General features: G+C 43.6%; 1 protein-coding gene across 1 annotated transcript in view; it reads right to left on the bottom strand.

The window, feature by feature from the left end:
• Positions 1-19,343, bottom strand: part of taf2 (TAF2 RNA polymerase II, TATA box binding protein (TBP)-associated factor) — a 40,994-nt gene that overhangs the window by 1,933 nt on the left and 19,718 nt on the right. The window contains exons 15-26 of the mRNA XM_085366104.1: positions 19,273-19,338; positions 18,330-18,456; positions 17,116-17,241; positions 14,642-14,782; positions 13,624-13,734; positions 13,058-13,251; positions 12,634-12,773; positions 12,025-12,094; positions 11,103-11,212; positions 4,293-4,522; positions 1,630-1,794; positions 1,051-1,153 (exon numbers count right to left, since the gene is read on the bottom strand). Coding sequence (XP_085222230.1) covers positions 1,051-1,153; positions 1,630-1,794; positions 4,293-4,522; positions 11,103-11,212; positions 12,025-12,094; positions 12,634-12,773; positions 13,058-13,251; positions 13,624-13,734; positions 14,642-14,782; positions 17,116-17,241; positions 18,330-18,456; positions 19,273-19,338 — 1,583 coding nt within the window. The remainder of the gene's footprint in view (positions 1-1,050; positions 1,154-1,629; positions 1,795-4,292; positions 4,523-11,102; positions 11,213-12,024; positions 12,095-12,633; positions 12,774-13,057; positions 13,252-13,623; positions 13,735-14,641; positions 14,783-17,115; positions 17,242-18,329; positions 18,457-19,272; positions 19,339-19,343) is intronic.

Below are 19,343 nucleotides of genomic sequence, written 5' to 3'. Positions count from 1 at the left end.
ACTCAACCCAAACCAGTGGCCCGAGCTCCCCTTTAGGTTCAGATTAAGGCTCTTCAGCCATCAGTGGATGTGTTTAATAATGCCCCAGATGTCCTGTCGAGGTGGCTCTTCTATGTTCTGCCATGTGTTTATGGAGCGGCTGTTTGGTTCCTCCAGTGTAGAGGGATGAACAGTGAAGGCTTCTACTGCTTGGGTTTGGATTTTGACCCAGGTATCATCCATGTAGCTGTACCAGTGGTTAGGCTCTGTCCCTTTGAAGAGCCCAGAGCTTCACTTTCCACTTCCTCCTTGTGAAGCTTGGCTACAATGGGTGATACTGGAGATCCTGTGGCACAGGCATGTTTTTATCTGGATTCAGCATAACGTTGCAGACCTTGTTGGAGAAGTTAGTGGAGTGTTTGATGTGATGGGGTGTGTTGCCCACAAGTGAAGCTAGGCTGGTGTTTGCAGAAAGTTGTAGGTGGCTGAGTTTATATTGCTAACGATGGCTTGAGTGGAACTCCACAAGGGTTGAAATACCTGGTACTCTTCACCGTGTTAGAAATAACGAAGCCTCGTGGATGCGAGGGGAAACGTCTTCAAGACATTTAAGGAAGTCCAGTCACTCTTTCCAAGCGCCTTAGCCTCCTATTCACTTTGTGTTTATACACCACTGCATTTATAATCATTAGTTATTATTAATCGCCCTCACCCCCGACCAGCTGAGGTACTGGTGCGCCTCACTGAGCCTGGTTTTGCTGGTTTCTTCTTGTTGTCAAGTGCTTGCTTGTAGGATGTGACGTGAATGTAATGTCCTCTACAGTGGTGTGTGTGTGTGTTCCTGTCTAGCTATCTTTGTGAGGACCAAAATCTGCATTCTGCTATACTTGTGAGAACCAACAGTCACTTGTGAGGACACACAACCCGGGCCGCACAAGTTTGAAGCCTTTTTGAGGCTCAAAATGTGGTTTTAGTGTCAGCGTTACAATTAGGTTATGTTTAGGTTTAGGGTTAGGCATTCGGCAGTGTGTGTGTGTGTGTGTGTGTGTGTGTGTGTGTGTGTGTGTGTACCAGGTGTAGAAGGTCTCTCCAGCAGATTTAGGTGATGGTGAATGAAGGCCTGACTGTCATGAACAGTTTCCATGTCAATGTCTTCATCTTCCATAGTGTTGAACTACAACAGAGCAGAACTTATTTAGAGATAGTGAATCGTTCAGTTTCAATGAAAGCAGTTTTTATGGATCATAATGCTTTTGTGAGCCACTATAAAGAGGAGACGTTTCTTAACGTGTTATTCCAGATTTCAGTGGAACAGCCCATCGAGTATAAACTGCACAACAGTTTTGTTTAACAGACTTGACATGTTGGAAAGTTTTACTGTGAACAGAGACATTGTTAAGCAGTTTTGTTTTTCAGATTTGGTGGACAGCTTAACAGAGGTATAAAGCATCAGCAGTTGTCCAGCTGATCTGAAGTTACTACGGCTACAGTAGTGATGGCTTCTTGTTTAAATGTCCTGCATCACCACTATCACCTGCCGTCACCATCAAGAGACGTTGGTGTTTGGTGCAGATTATATTGTTCTTTTCTGTTTAGTGTTTTAAAAATATGGGTGATGAATTTTCCTTTAGTGTGTCATTAGCGTCTTACTCTGATCTTGTAGCGTGCTCCCCTTCCATCATCATCCTGCTGCTGCAGTACCTGTCCTGGCTCTGGAGGAGATCCCAGTGGGGTGTCAGCCTTCCTCTTCAGGCCCTGAGGGGGCTGGCCTACGCCACACACACCCAGTGAGACAGGATCTGGCTCGTCGTCCACCTGACAGACACAAAGAAAGAAATCAGAATGAGCAGCAGCTCCAGCTCTGACAGCAGGACAGGGCAGTAAAGTAGCTACAGCAATAGAATACACACTTTATTAGAGAACTGTTATAATTGCTATTAACATTTAAGCTAAATCAGCTCACCAAGTATCACAAATAGCAAATCCAGCTACACAAGGACTTGAAACTTGGTTGAAAATGAGCAGTTATGATTAGATTGAAGCATCTATGGGCCTCTGCCTGTGCATACATACCTAGCTCACATTACTGTTAGAGTCCACGTGTTTTTCAACACTGCCACTGTCCATCCAACAGTACGTGACTACAACAAGTACAGCTGAGTGGGAGCTAAGCAGTCCTACAATGCTACCACGTCAGGGCTTTAGTGCTAACTGCTTTGGCTGATGCTAGCTTGCACACAGAGGTTGAGCATTTGAAATGTGTCTCCAGTTCACTTTAGCCCTGCAGAGGCGATTTTGGAGTGTGAGGCTTTTATTTAAAAAGATTAACACTGTCTTAAAATGTAACATGTGCACGTTTCGCCATACTCGCTTTTCCAACGGTCATTTTAAGGTGTGGGGCCAACGTGTTGGTAGAAAAACTGGGGTTAAGGGCAGTGAAGAGGACCGAGTCCTAAAATTCTGGGCACTTCATGTTAAACAGAGTCATGACACACTTTACATGGTTTCAATCATATCTTTGAGAACCTGCAGACTTCTGAGTGTGCGCTGCAGTTAGCGTGTGTAATGGAGTGGTTCAATCAACCGCCGCAGAGATTTTGATCATGAACAAACAAGCAGAAGGCTGTTCTGTTTGGTGATTCTGGCTGACGCAGTGACGATGGGGTACAGCCAAATACTGCTGGCAGCATTATGCTGTAGTAGCCATAATTACACAGGGTCCAACCAAAAATAATACCGCTTTTATGAGGCAGCTTCTACGTGTGCGCCGTGTGAACGTTTCAGTGTGGCACACGTAAATCAAAAACGACTGAAGGAAAAGAAACGACCGCCGAGCAGTTAGTTGCTGACATCACCGCTGGAGTTAAAAACGAGTGAAACCCGACACGATAACTCATCACACCGTCGTAAGGCTGCTGGAGACACTTAAACCGCCAACATTTACTCCGCTCCAAGTTCAACTTAAGTTCTCAGGTTGGTCTTTGGACGCCTCGTCGTCTGTTTGGGAGCCATGCTTCAGAATATTCACTCACTCTCATCCTTAAGACACCAGTGTGCAGTGACCCGAGGTTTGTCACGCTGTGTGTTATCCTGCTGGAAACAGCTGTCAGAACATGGTACATAAAGACAGTGTGGGCATAAAGGATTTGGACATGGTCAGCAACAATACTCGAGTACGCTTGGGTGTTGAAACGATGCTCAGCTGGTACTACGGGAGAAGAAAGTGCCTGTACTGTGGTTATAAAGCAGGATGGATCCATGTTTTCTGATCCTACTATCTAACTGTCAAAGCAGAAACTCAAACCAAGCAACATTCCTCCAGTTCATCGGGGATCTGCTGTAGAGGATTACAGTCAGTGATCAAACGGTATGAGCGCTGAGCAACAGCTGCTTGGTTTAGGGGTCTGACAGAAAACTGTCCAGTCAGACACGTGGAAGTGGGAAGTTATTTATCGCCGTCTTTTATCAACCAGACCAAAAGTGATCGGTTTCATGTCGTTGTGGTGATGAGAGGATTATAAACTGCAGTTATTATGCTTGATAGAAATAGGTCTTCACAGCCTCCTGCCAACATGGAATAATAAACAAACTCTGAATAAGCAGCAACGAAGTCTTTAAATATGATCTGGAAAACACCGTATATGGACCAGTAAACTACTTTTCCTGAGATCCCTGAAAGTACAAGAACCCACAGTCCTCCTGCATGCTCACTGAGTGGGGGTAAAGGCAGCTTGTGGAGACGCCCTGGTGGCTCCAGCCTTCATGTCATACTGAGGATTTCGGCTAAAAACACAATCCAGTCTCAGTTTGCTGTTCTTAGCAGCCAGTGTGTCCTTTGCTGCTATCGCCCATCTGCTTCAAGCTGTGACGTGTTCTGTGTTCACAGACGACCAGGTTGGATATCTGCATTAACAAGCAGTTGAACCGATGTACATAATAAAGTGGGGAGTGAGGATCCAGCTTTCGAGGTGAAATACTTGATGGTTTTTACTTCCTGTTAGCTTCTTGGTAGCTGTGTAGCAGCTAGAATCCTGGGTTTGACTCCACTGGCCAGCCGAGGCCTTCCTGTGTGGAGTTTGCATGTTCTCTGGTTCCTGTGTGGGTTCTCACCAGACACTCCAGCTTCCGCCCACAGTCCAAAGACATGGATGCTAGGCTAACTGGTGACTTGACTGTGGTTGTCTGTCAGCCCTATGATAGGCTACAACCTGTCCAGAGTCTGCATCGCCTTTCGCACCATGACGGCGTGGACGGATGGAGTTTTGCTTTTAAAAACAACAACATTGGCAATGAAGTGACTGCCCAACACTTACTGTTGCATAGCTCATGCCCACACCGTGGATGCCTATGCTGGCAGGCGTGTCCATAACAGCACCGACTCCCAGCTCAGGCTTGATGGTGGGATTAAGTACTGCTTTCTTCTCCTTCAGGTTGAGTACCAGGCCCAGTTCTGGCAGCGGAAGGCACGAGGGCCGAGTCAGACCAAACAACATGTAGTAGAGATTGACAGCATCGCAGCGCAGCCGCCAGTCATGGGACGTACCTGAGAAAGAAGAGGATATATTACATCTCCTGAGCCTGCTGTCGTACTCTCTAACACGGCAGCTTTGAGTGCAGTCGTTTGGAAATCTACAAGCATGTTACGTTTTTTTCAACGAGTACATGCCCGCATTTAATCCTGCATACTGCTCGACCACACGCTTTATTTGACATCCCCGGAGAGACAATCCCCACAGTACTAAATACAGATAATAGGCTCTCAGTGACAGCAAGCCTGAATGTCTCATTATGTGAGTCATTTGAGTAGTTTGGATTTGGCATGAAGTAAACTCCAAATCTTGCTGAAGCCAGCAAACCAAAGGCCAGAGGCTGGCCTGTGGTTTTAGAAGATGATTGAAAAAACGACTAACAGCAGCAGAACGTCCTCTTAGTTTGTGTTCCCTGACCTTCAGTCAGTGAAACACCATCCTGTGTGAGTGTGCTGGTTTAACACACGGGGGGCTATGGAGAAAAAGGATTATAAAATGACCAACACGCTATCAGAACATGGTATTTAAGGTTACCACACGCCGGGCAGCTCGGGTTTCAACTGGCAGCCGCTCACACTAACCAGAACGGCAAACAGACATCGTCAGGAAACAATGATCATTAATATTTATGTCCATGCCTCAAACTTGTAAATCTATAAATTTAATAACATGTTGGAATAAAAGCCCAGAAGAACATGAAACTGTGAACATATACTTGTAATTGGCTTCTGACATGGAGTGTATTTTGTTTGGCAGACTAAACCTTTGGCTGAAAGACAGGACCCCCTGGAAGAGAAAGAAATAATGAAAACTGAGGACACAATAGAAAGCAGAGCTTTGGGTTTGTATATAAGCGCTGCACCAAGATGTAGACCATAACTAGTCAAAGGACCTACAGAAATCACATCCATGAAGACCTTTTAACTCTCACAGTTGCCAATATTGTTTGGTTTAAATTTGTACAGTTAGCTTCTTCTGAAGACATCAAAAGATGGCAGCTAGCACTAAAACACAGAAAAACAATGTTATTCATACAGCGCCCAATCACAGTCACCTCATGGTGTTCTATACTGTAAGGTCGACCCTACAATAATACATACAGAGAAAAACCCAACAATCATATGACCTCCTATGAGCAGCACTTTGGTGACAGTGGGAAGGAAAAACTCCCTTTTAACAGGAAGAAACCTCCGACAGAACCAGGCTCAGGGAGGGGCGGGGCCATCTGCTGCGACTGGCAGCTAACAACAACTACACAGCAAAGTCAGAAGGACAGCTAACTACACAAAGTCTAATGCAATCCAATGGAAGCAGGAAGTAGGATGGTAATGAGCGGCCACATGCTAATATGTTTGGAAGGGTTGCCAGGAGAAAACCTCTTGTCTCTAAAGACAAACCTCTGATCATCATGCACAGCAGCATGTTTGGAGACCCTGAAGCTGATGATTTGCATCATCTTCAGCTTCCTCTCTGTATGACATTTGTGTCATCCCACTGGAAAATCCTATATTTTCTTTACTTAACTTCCTCTCACACTGAATACACTGAATATTTGTTTTAAATAAATCATTCATAATAAACAGAAAGATTTATCCATACTGAAACTGATGGTTTACTACAGCCACACTGAGTTGCAGAGCCACACCGCTCTCGAGAGAACCTCATGAAACTCCGCCTATTCACTTATTCTCTCTGTAGTGGACACACAAATCACAAAAAAAGGTTGAACTGAAGGATTATTTTTCCCCCTCGGTTCTCAACAGGATGTCCGTGTGGCTGTATCATTCAGGGTGTCAGATCTGCAGACACCTGTGTGGAGCTAAAGGTGTGTAGAAGGAATTAAACCAAGGCTCAAGGTCATTCTGGAGCAGAGAATATGCATCTGCAGTTTAATGCCACTTTACTTTAGTGCTGATTCATGCAAACTGGCAAAAGCTGAAGGTTTTCTCATTTTCTGGAAACCAGCTGACTGAGAGACTCAAGTGTTGCATTACCAGTTTGAAAGCACAAAGACAGAACCAAGTCTTTTGCTGTGATCTGCTGTAGAGGATTACAGTCAGTATCCTGTATGAGAGCTGAGCAACAGCTGCTTGGTTTAGGAGTCTGACAGAAGTCTGTCCAGTCAGACACGTGGAAGTTATTTATCGCAGCTTCATGTTGTTGTGGTGATGAGATGATTATTAGCTGCAGTTATTATGCTTGATAGAAATAAGTCAGTTGATGGTTGCACTTCACAGCCTCCTGCCAACAATAATAAACAAACTCAATGAGAAGGCCTTCAAACATTTGGAAAACACTGTAAATGGACCAGTAAACGACTTTTCTGAAAGAACCCCGCGTCCTCCTGCATGCTCACCGAGGGGGTTAAAGGCAGCATGTGAAGGGGCCTTGGTGGGGCATGCTGAGAACAACACAATACAGAGAGTCTGGGTTTTGAAACCATTCAGAGAGCAGGTCTCCTCAGTGCAGATGTAACGACCAGAAGAGAAGTGGTAAAAGTCTGGTGCTTTTTAAGTTCTTCAGTCCAAATACAATAATTTCTTTCAACTTAAACTTCCAAGCCTCTGCTGGCCGTGGCTCCGTGTACAGAGAGGAAACTTTTTAGCTCAAGTGACTTTCCTGGAATTGTGTCCCAGAGAAATTAAAGACAGCATGCTGTGAAGAAAACATGTTCTTGGTTCTGGTACATACAGTGTATATTAGCTGTGGGCGCAGTTCTTGCAAGAACAACTGAGTGAGCATTAGCTGACCTCGCCATCAGTGTAATTTGCCCTGCCTGTGGTTCATGGGTAGAGCCCACATCGTGAGAGGAGAAGGAAAGGCTACGTTGTAATTTGTTCCCGAGGAACAAAAGCCGTACGGCAGCAGACCAAAACTTAAAGCTCATTAATCAGACACACTGCTGTGAACCTGAGGAGACAGCTGTGCAGCCACAGAGCGAGACTGACGGCAGTGTGAGGCTGTCACGAGACAGGATCAGGTCCTGTGTTCAGTCTGGAAGCTGTGTGCCTACTCCAGCAGCTATTGTGCTTTCTTTCTGTCACACGTATACCGTTCCAGTAAAACAGGTTCACATTAAACATGTGTTCAAATAAGAGTTGTGCTTATGTGCAAGTGCTCCTTGTTAGTCTGCTCTAAAGTTTCATGCCATTTTTTCTGTGTGATGTCACAGAGTAGCTATTTATTTCTCCGTCATGGTGAGAATCAGGTTACGGACTTAAGGTTCTTCTCTGGTTCTCTCCGGTTAGACTAAATGAAACTCTCATCATGCTTGTCAGAGACCTGACTGCTGTTTCAAAGCTCTACAATGATTTTTAATGGCATCTGTTGCAGGTAATTGGTTTGTACCCATTGTTGGTATCTCTGACTCGGCACTTCACTGGTTTTCCTCCTGTTTATCTGAAGGACGTCCTCTGTTGGAGGAAGCGATTTCTCCTTTTACACATGGAGTTCCACAAGGCGTAATCCTGGTTGTTATTTTCTGTTTACATGCTTCCTTTAGCCGGTATCATTCTTTTTTTTGGCATTTCTTATTATTTCTATGCTGATGACATTCAGGTTTATGTGGCGTTTGAGTCACATGATGAGCTGGATAGGCTCTGAACTTTGACTCATATATAAAACTATACCAAGTTCCCATTTCTTTAATTTGAGGAATATTTCTAAATCGTGAGCTATATTCTCGTCCTCTGAGCTAGACAAAATTGTTCATCCATTTGTGTCATCGCACCTAGAGTGTATCAACGTGCAGATTTTACTTCTGATGCTTTACACTGGGGCTGGGTTTTGATGATCGATTTATCGATTAAAATCGATTCTCGCTTGGATAACGTGATATCGATTCATTAAAATCCTGATTTTTTTTAATATGAATTTATTTTTCCTGAAACACCAGAATCTCAGGTGAAACCTCACAAAATATCAACAACCACCAAACATTTAAGACAGTAAATGAGAGCAGGAGCACGGACTCTGCACAGAGACGTGAACACAAAGCTCGACCCGCCGACGGATCAGAATCAGTGAGCTGTGACTTTCTCACCGACGCCACGGACACGGTCGGGGCTGAAAGCCGACAGCTCGCTGACTCTGATGTGTCGGCGGGTCGAGCTTTGTGTTCACGCCCTTTTTGCGCTGATTCTGAAGCTGTTAGTTTATCTCTCTCCAAACAACATTGATCCAAACTAAGCTTCACATAAACATCGTCATGGATTCACTCTGACTTTTGCTGTTTTGCTTCCACCAGGATAAAATTCGCTTGCTTGTTACGCACAAGTCTACGTTGTTTACAGGCTGTCGGCCGCTGTTTTTTCCTTTTACTTACGTCAGAAAAGAAAACCTAATTTCTGCCGTTCAATACTGAACAAATTTAAACTTTTTAAAATTATACAAAATGCAAAACGCCGTGTCTCTAATCAAACCGCTGTAACGTCAGAGGTGATGTTCATTGTTGATTAATGGTTTTCTTTCGTTTTTGATCGACTGCAGAATACTTTTATAAAATCCCAGAACAGGAAAATCTCCTTCATGTGTTTCTGTTTTATCTTCAGCTGCTTTGACACAAAGGCCTCTGCTGTGACGCTCACACCTTTGATAAAGTCTGGAAAGTGTCAGCTTCCTTTTTATAGATACAAAAAGATGTAAATGTACTGATCTGAATTATAATATTTCTGACTGTCTGAGGCAAAATTTCCCAGATTCAAATCGAATTGATTCTAGAAATCAGGGACGATACCCAGCCCTACTTTACACGTCTTCATCCAGGCAGCAGAGAAAAGAGGAGTCTGTACAATCACAGTTTCAAGATGACCACTGTAGAGTGTGTTACAATTCAGTGTATGAAAAAGTGTGTAGTATTGTACTATTGTTCTACTGAGGAACCGTGTCGGACAATGATGGACAGAGAAGTGTTTTAGCTGAGCTTCTTCTTGTCAGAGCAAAGAGAGACACTATAATGTCATCACTTTACATTTGATTACGGGTGGGCAATAGAAACGATATAAATTTGGCCAACGATAGAGATTTTGACTATATCGCTCTATCGCTGTGTTGGTGTTGGCCAGAGGGGCCGATGGCGCGAAATGGCAGCCTGGCTTCTGTCAGTCTGCCCCAGGGCAGCTGTGGCTACAACTGTAGCTGCCTCCACCAGTGTGTGAATGTGAGAGTGAATGAATAGTGGAATTGTAAAGCGCTTTGGGTGCCTTGAAAAGCGCTATATAAATCCAATCCATTATTATTATTATTATTATTATCGCGTATGTTGATGATGTCATCAAGCTGCGCCTGTTTTGGTCGAAAGCATCGCAGCGGCTACAACCATTACCATCTGCAAATTATGGCGGGCGACAGTCACAGCAAAGAGATGAAGCACTTTTGAAACATGGGGAAAGCCAAAAACTGCGCTTCCTCCACTTCCGTAACATTGATTCATTAATGCTGAATTCTCTCGCAGCTGCTCTGTTCCCATGTTGTTTCAGTATATTAATAACTAACCTTGTATTGTGGATGAATAATCTCAGTTGTTTTCCTGACTGAAGTTTGGCCCGTGTACAGCATCCTGCTATGCGATTGCATTTGTCCCTGACCACCAGAATCCCTCATGTTAACTTTTATCAAGTGGAAAAAAGTTGGCGTTCATCCTCCAGCTAATGTTATGCTAACATAGCTGTTAGCTAGCAATCACGTAGCACAACATTATATACCAGGTAGTCCAACTTCAGTAACCTGCAAACGCCACTGCTGTTTAGTTTCTGTCTTCATTTATGTTGGAAGTGGTAGCAGAGCTGTACGTTTGAATTAGTTTCAAAAATCTCTCAGAACATGGTAGGTCATGTTTAGGTGGAAACTAGCGAGCTAACTTCCTGTTAACTTCTAACTCCGTTAAATTTAATAAATTCTGTTTTCATGGATGTAAAACTTAATTGTTACACCTGGTAAAGCAGCAACGCTGATGATTTTATTAAAGATGAAAGAATTTAGACCGTTTTTAACTCTCAGTGTTCGTTTGACTTTGGGACCTGAAGCTGACGGAGTTTTGGACCCAGATTACTCTGCGAAGCTCCTCACTACGGCAGCCGTAATGCTCTGACATCCATCAAGCAGTGCGGCTTACCAAAGTTGTACTAAAACATTTTTTAACAGATTTCTGCCCAAATCGGTTCGAGGTCAGTAAGCACAACCAGAATTCATACATAAGGGGCACTCTCAATTTTTGAGGAAATTAAAGGATTTTAAGTCTTTATAGTGTGGAAAATACGTTATACAGAAGAAAAGAATATATCGCGATGTATATCGTTACAGCACATGCTTCAAATTATACCGCGATGTGGATTTTAGGCCATATCGCCCAGCCCTACATTTTATCACTTCATCATATTAGATACTTGTATCATTAAACTCTAATCGGTTCATTCAGGAGTTGAAATTTGCCCTGAAACACTGCACTCAAGAACAAACAGCTAAAATTTAAACTTACAACAAGAGACTGCATTTGGATTCAATAAAGAGCCATGAACTAAAACCCTGAAGTTTGGGCACAGCAGAGGCCTGCACAGCAGGGGGCCACTAGCAATGTTTGTCTCCTGTGTTTCTTACCAGAGTTCATGAACTTCCACAGCTGGTCGACCAGCGCTTCGTTACACAGAGCCGAGTCTGTTGTCTTGGTGAATGGTGGATTCTTACAGAGCATACCCAGGATCTTATGTCTGTAGGTCAAGAACAGAAACAGATTTAATAATTCTACATATCAGGTACTCGTGCTCATTCCCAAAATTCCTGAAACGTGCCTGCTGTAAGTTACGCTCAGGAGTACACTACGCTGAATGGGACACATAAAACAAATGTAGAGGAAGAACTTAAGATTGTATTCACAGAGGGATGATGATCGTGAAATCAACAGAATTTAGGGATATATTAAGTCTGTATTAAAAGCATCATTATTAATGGCAAAGTTTCAGCCTTAACCCACTAGTTATGGAAGAGACATGATACACACAGACATATATGCATACATATGCTGCACTCATAGTAACACATAATGATAACAACGTATAGCTCTAAACAAAATGAGCAAAAAGTGTCTTCCTCACTTGTGATGTGTGAATTCACAGTTTTGCTCTAAACAAAAACTTTACAGTCACTCTGTTCCCACAAGAAGCAGAGAAAATTCTGACTGGCTTTGTTGTTGTTGTTGTTGTTGTTGTTGTTGTCCAGGGGCTAAAGGAACTACAACCTCAGATTTTTATTTATAGCACAAAGTTGATAAAAATCTCAAAATCCAGAAAAGGCATTTTTATGATATGAGACCTTTAAGTAGAAGGAATTTTAAAGGCTTTTTTCACAGCCACAGATACCCTGACTTTATTATCACGTCAGGCGCAGCAGCTGCTTCACTATCAACACTGACTCAATCTCTCATCATATAAAGAAACGCAACAACAAACACTCAAAGAGTGTGAATTTGTTTCAAACATTTTAAGGTGAGGGTGTGACAAAAATGAGGTGAGTGATGTCTGACCTGACATAGTGAACTGGGTCATTCTGAGCCATGCTGAGCAGCCACTGCAGCTCCGCTGAACTCCGCTCCACTGCAGCACAAACACTCAAAATCACACAGGAATCATATCTGTGCTCAGGCTGTGTCAACAACAACATTCAAATTTGCATTACTTAATAGTGTGTCCTTTACCATGCCTCTACATTACGTTCTTGTCCTTTGGTGCATTAAACATAAAGGTAACGTCCATATTTGCACTCCTCAAAGGTTATGGATCACTAACATTTTCCAAACATGTCTTAAATGAACACTGAAGTCATTTTGTGTTTCACTGTGAACAATGGTGTTATAGAGGAACAGTTTATTCATATAGCACCAATTCACAAAAACAGTCCTGCAATATTAGAGAGAAAACCTTAAACTAGCAGACGATCCACCAACAAATACGTCAGAGAGAAGCAGGCTGATCTGCACCAATCAGCTGTGTTATTGCTCTGTTTGATTAAGATGTGAAGAAACCCCGGTCATTCTTACAGCCTCAGTAGAAATGCTGACAGGGGACCACAGGTATCATACTGATGCTGCCAAATGATGGGTTGCCCCCCAGCAAACGTGTATTATTCCTCCTACCTCTAGTGTAGTCCACCAGAGCTTCCAGTGCAGCGATGCGAAGGTCGACAAAGTGTCCGTACTGAGCGTAGGACTTAAAGAGCGACGGGTCACTTGGTATGTGGCCGTTCTTCTGAAGCTGACGGATCGCTCTCAGACAGCTAGAGACGACAGAGAGAAGGAGTGTGACAAGTTAACAGAGAGGATGCAAGCTTCTCTGTATCTAAGTAACACAAAACGCTCTTTTCTTTTGTTACACTGACGTTGGACTGCTTTGTGTCAGACACATGAGAACTATTCAGGCATGTAAAGATGAATATGGACTTTCTGACATCCCCACACGATCTTGTTCTTTTTGCAGAGGGCTAAAAAGCTGCGTTTTGTATATTTCACTAACAACTTTGTGTTGTAGCGCTGAAACACAAGGACACACTCGACGTGGTACCTGATAGTGATGGTGTTTCGGAAGCTTGGCAGCAACTTCTCCATATTTAGGAATCGTGTGATCTCCTCCAAGATGAGACGGACATCAGCATTTAAATTGTCCACCGTGCGCACTTCATTGTTGATGCTCATGGCGGGAGTCAGGGAGTTGGTAAGGGCCTCGATCAGATCTGCTCGGTAGTAGTTATCGGAAAACTGGAGAGGAGTGAAAGGATGGGAAAAAGGAGAATGATGAAGAATGTTTGGTTTGGAGGGGTTTGTGAGAGTCGCGTGTGATTAAATCAAATTCAAACGTAGCTGCTAATCATCTGTCTACAGTTTTGTTCCTTATCTTTTTTTTCTAGATGAATCTTTGACAAAAACACCGACCTCTTTATCTGTTCATATGTCGATATCAGTCAGCAGTTAGTTATTACATTTGGCTCGTCATGAAAATCCCAAAATGGTCATCTCACAGCAGACACAACAGATGTACCAGACTCAGCTCCTCTTTATGCCCACTCACTCGACCAGTCAGCAGCTGACAATGCAAACAAAGAGTAAACACATCACTATGACTGGATTTACCTTGTTTTTCCTGTTGTCGTTATACTTGATCAGATCGAGTATAAAGTTGAGGACGTCTTTGGGACAGATGTTCTGCCCATCTCGGAGTAACGCCATGGCAACCGGCATCGTCTGGCATGAGAAAGACAAAACAGGCGTCATGATAGCTTTATACTCGATGGGCTGTTCTACTGAAATCTGGAGTTACATGTTAAGAAACGGCTCCTCTTTATAGCGGCTCACAAAATATATGATATTTCTAATTAAGTTCTGCTCTGTTGTAGTTCAACACTATGGATGATGAAGGTATTGATATGGAAACTGTTCATGACAGTCAGGCCTTCATTCACCATCACCTAAATCTGCTGGAGAGACGTTCCACACCTGGTACACACACACACGCACACACACACACACACACACACACACACACGCGCGCGCGCGCGCACACACACACACACACGCGCGCGCACACACACACGCGCGCGCACACACACCATTATTTGTGCATATTTTATTTACAAAGTCTACAGGACAGAGAACATATTCATGTTTTCATCTTCAATGCAATAAATTTATCTTCTTCTTATTATTTTATTCTTCACAAAGTATCTAATTAAGTCATTACAACTGACCACATGACCACTAAAATCCAAAGAAGGCTGTTTCTTCCACCTGCAGTCATTCGTATTTGGTGGTGTGGCTCTGATTTTGGCACACCGGCTTACCCGTACTCATGTGAAGCTGGGGTTGAGGTGGGTTACAAAGCAGCTTACAGATGAAAGCAAATGTGAGAAGGCTAAAGTGGATTAAACAGGATGCCTACATTAGATTTGCCAGTTAGCTGACACTCTTTTACACAGCTGACTGTGAATTCATAGTCTGCAAGTCACTAACGCTGTGCTCGAGATAAAGACTATTTGTTCAGAGCAGTTATTTATGTGTTAACGATTAAAACCTCATGATGTGACAGCACTTATCGTAAGAATAAGCTTCAAGCTTTTTAATTGGACCATTTAGCTCTGCTTCTTGGCTGTACCTTTTGGAGGAAGTAGCTCTGGAAGTTGATGAAGTTGTTGGTCTTGACGATGTTTGGGCAGCTCTTGCAGCAGAACATTCTGGTGAACAGGGACTTCATAGCTGGTGGACCCTGCCATGTGCTCACCATGGCGTTGGCTATCTGTAAGAGTCACAGCGTAACAAAACAAACCACAAGTTACTTTATTACACTTTTAAACGCCTGATTGTGCAGAACTGCATCCATCAGCTCCCCTCTGTCTGCTGCCGTCACAGTAAAACAACAAAGAGAAAAGCGAAACATTTCAGATTCCAGCAGAGTGCAGGGAATGAAGAATGTACGGCGAAGTATAATAGCTACAGCAGGAATTTGAGAAACACGAATGACAAGTGAAGAATGTTCTCGCTTGTATAACAATGCTTTGTCTGTCTGTTGCACTTCGTGTGGTGAGAGCTGAGCTACAAAGTCAACAGCAAATGCACACACGAACAGCTCGTGTGGTTTCCACAGGTATGAACAGCGGCCCCACTGGTCTATACGCTCCAACAGGATATTGGGGAATTTATGTTAATGTGGTAAAATGCGGGCAAGGGTCACTCATGCAGGATGTTGTCATTTGGTTAGCTGGATAAGGGGGAGGTGGGCTGTCGGATGTGGGGATGCATTCATGGACTGTATCACTGTGTTCGAAGCGTGCTTCCCACATTTTCTACCAACAACACACAACTGATCCCGACCAATCGCAATGCAGCCAAGTCCAGAGAGGAATGTAAAGCCTGCCATACTGCAGTCTGTGGTCAGTGTGAGTGTGGATGCCTGAGTGTGCGTGAGCTTTGTGTATACCAAAAGCCATTATCACAGAGTCTGCTGGGGGCACTGTGGCCAAACGCAGCGAGCTAGTGAAAGAAGTGAAGTGCTGCCATTTCATCCTCCACTCATGCTGTGAAAATATTGGTTCAGGTGGAACCTGAAGGATGGAAATCCAGTGGGGTGAAAGTTAGAACAGACCAAATCCAGAGAACAGAGAATTTCCTGGAGCCACAGAATTATTCAGTCAACTGAGCTGAAGTGCAGCAACATTTAAAGTGGTGGGTGGCCTCGCTAGCTTGGAAGCGATGGCCTGTACTCCTGCTGCAGCTCTTTTGTAATAGTTACAATCAGTTACATTTTTTTAGTACTAATATACTAAGTGACCACTGACGTAAATGCAGAAGAAACAGAGGAAAGGCCCCTGTTTTTGTCATCTTTGATTAAAAAGAAAAGCAGAGTCACACTGTGAAGCTACAGGCTGAAACTGTTCGTTGCTATGTGGATCCTTCAGTCCGCCCAAAACTTTATTCTTAAAACTGTCTCACCTGTTAACACGTTTTCTTTTATACTACTCCCAGAATACCACCCTCCAGTTTCTGTCTGCTGCTAGCAATGAGCCGTTTCAAACAGTGACATGTGGAGCCGAACTCAGCATGACCACATCGCTTTGCCATATTAACAACATTGCAGGCAAATTATGCTTGCCGTTGTTATTCTGGCTGATGCCGATGACCACCAAAAGTGATGTCATGACTGCTGGCACATAGTGTTGCATACATTAGTGTTGCCTCAGTCTGTAGTTGTGTAACCTGGCTCCTTCCTTGTGCTGGGTTTAGCAGGCCTCTCACTAAGTCTGCGGCAAGAGGAATAAATCTGTGACTGCTTTGTGTCCCGTCTCTTCTGTAGTGTTGTGAAGAGGTGACGTAGCTAGCTTTATAGTAACCTCTAACAGATTCAAGGAGTCTAAACTGATATGTAAGCCCACATTAGCCATTTGGTAACATCGATATTGGCATTTATGATGGCTGATAAATAATTAAGAGTCAGGAGAAACACCATTCAACCATGTTGTGTTGATGCTGGAGGGTTTGTCCACCAGAGGGCGCTTTGACGCTCCCTGCTGACAGCACGTGTGTCCCAGCGCTCGCAGACTCGGCCTTAGCGTAAATGAGGAATCCACAACTTGTTGTGAGATTAAAAAACCAACGCCGCACATCAGCAACTCTGTAACTGGAGTTATTAAGGTGGTTCTGTTTGAAGTTACTTTGACGATTTAAACTCCAGGTGAAATCACAAACACACGAACACGAAGGGTTAGAAAATGTGGCCGTGCTGGATCCCACATCCATCTGATTTTAGACGGTGTAAGAAGGGCGCACCTCGTTGCTCAGAGCCGCTGACAGGACCAAACAGCGCTAACTTAACCCTCGGATGGTCATAGTCAAAAAAGGGTCCCTTTTTTGACTATGACCATCCGAGGGTTAATCTCACTGGACAGTGGAGCTCAGGTGGATGCTGACAGATGAGGGAAGACTAATTAACAGACGGATGGATGTTTGGGAGTGCCATCATCTCTATGGTTGTGGCTTACATATTGTATTCAACAGATTGTGGAAGAAGCTGAAGCCTTCAAAACCTTTTCATTGTGCTGTTACTGAATCACACACCAACACAGTGACACGTACCTTAGCCAAACAGAAGCACGCTTGCATGCGAACTTTGTAGAAACACTGTTCCTGCTCGAGGATGTCAGTCAGAGCCAGCCTGGAGGCAGGAGTTGGGAATTTTTCAAGTGCTGAGATGGCCTCCTCCTAACAGAGAGATCATTGTTCAATCAGACTTTACACACAAGAAAAAGATGAACATTTACTAAAAACTTGCAGTAGTACGAACAGTAACTTTAACTATGCTAACGTTGCAGTTTTTGTAGCTGCATAACTAAGCAGAACACATGGCAAAAAACACATTTAATTAAACCATAAAACCGACATTTAAATGAAAGATTGTCCAAACACTTCAAGTTCCTAAAAGACACCTGCAACCCGCATCCCGGCTGTGGCCTCAAAAAAGATTTCTCCACAGGGACGGTTGTGATTTATGCCAGAGTTGGATTCACAGGCAGAGAAGTCAGGAACAAAACCATCATTACAGACTAGAGGACGCGTGACAGCAAGCAAGGATCAGAGGCCTCATTCTTTACCACAAAGCAACATGCAAATGACTTTCTGCATGAAACAAAAACCAGAAAGCTGAGCTCTGTTGCATGGAGAGAAGATTAATTACTGAGCAAACAGCACGCCAACCGTCAGGACTGGACGGTGCCTTGATGCTACAGGAACTGGAGAACTTGAAAAATATCAGGAATCTGATTGTTGTTTTTCATTTCATCTGTACACTCACAGTGAAAGCAGTGTGGCTGTAAATAACAGCAGAGCAGTGAAGACTCTCTCCGACACACGGACACGAGTGCAAGCAAACGTTGTGACAAATAAACACTTTCTTTAAATCTGATGCATCCTGGTCCCATTGACACCGTTTAATATGTTTAAGTCTTGTCTGACGTTACATATACAGAATTACTCACAGTCTCTTCCTTAGACTGATGGATACAGTCTGAATGCTTAAACACTGGGCACTCGCTACCTGTTAGACACAGTGATACAATAATGTTCCGATGCACTGGTGTCATAGTGGAAGTGGAAAAAGCTGCACATGTGCATCACTGTGCAGCAGAATGAAGACACAGAACATTAGTGAGCTGTGATTTAAGCAAATAAAGGGATTCCTTTATCAAATCATTGTGGAAATGACAACTCATTAGAACTACAGGCTCATCTAACACACAGGGGACTGCTCTTTAAGGCCGGTGTGGAGCCCTGCATGCTTACTGTTAGCCCACCTGTGCAACAACATCCCTCTCATAGCGCAGCTGATACTGCCACATGAAGTCAGCCTGCTCAAACTCCACCTTCCTCAGGATGGACATGTCCGGGTCGATTCGGATCCACAGGAGGGGAGAGTCAGCACTGCAGAGGAATGAACAGGCACGGACACCGTGCACCGTATATGTTAGACAGATGTAAGCATTAACTTGGCAAGACAATACTCTAAGGCTGCGTTCACACTGCAGGCGAAAGCGCATCAAATCCGACTTTTTTGACCCTCTGCGACCATCTATCTGATCATGGTGACAGTGTGAACGGCACAAATCTGATATTTTCAAATCTGATCTGGGTCACTTTCATATGTGGTGCTGAATGCGATACATATCTGATGTTTCAGAAAGCGACTGCTGTTTGATGGTCAGGTCGCATTGAATCCGTCTTTTACGTCACCGACACAAGACAGACGCCAAATATCAGCGCCGGAGAAGACGACGTGAACGCTTCCTGGCCATCCAGTGAAACTGTTGGGAAGACAATGTGAACATTTTCTTTGTCCTGTATAATCTGCAGATTCTGACAGAAACTATCCTTTGAAGCAGCGCTCCTCTAAAACAGCAACAAGGATCATTATTAGGTTATTTACATCATTATGTAAATAACAAAATAACTTAAAGCAAAAATTGGGAAACGTAAAGTCTTTATATTAAGGCCATCAGTCACACATACTGTTGTTCTGGGTCTAAACTGAGCGTGTTGTGTGTGACGTCTTCTTTTGCGCATGCGGCCGCTTTGAGCGTTCACACTAGAGCGCGTTTGCTGTCGCATTTTATTTGTAGTGTGAACGAGCAGACAAAAACATCAGATTTGATCAAAAAATCTGAATTGAGCATCAAGACCTGCAGAGTGAACGCAGCCTTAGTCACATAGCAGCAATGCATCACAGCAGTAATGTCTTACTCCATTGCAGATAAATCCATGTCAACTTCCTCTCCATTCATCAGAGGGATCTTCTTTTTCTTGTTTCTGCA

Source organism: Diplotaxodon limnothrissa, linkage group LG11, assembly GCF_057381915.1.
Source record: "Diplotaxodon limnothrissa isolate DT_005_m linkage group LG11, D_limnothrissa_male_GT1.1, whole genome shotgun sequence".
Classification (NCBI taxonomy): domain Eukaryota; kingdom Metazoa; phylum Chordata; class Actinopteri; order Cichliformes; family Cichlidae; genus Diplotaxodon; species Diplotaxodon limnothrissa.
This window is presented reverse-complemented; position numbering and strand designations above follow the sequence as displayed.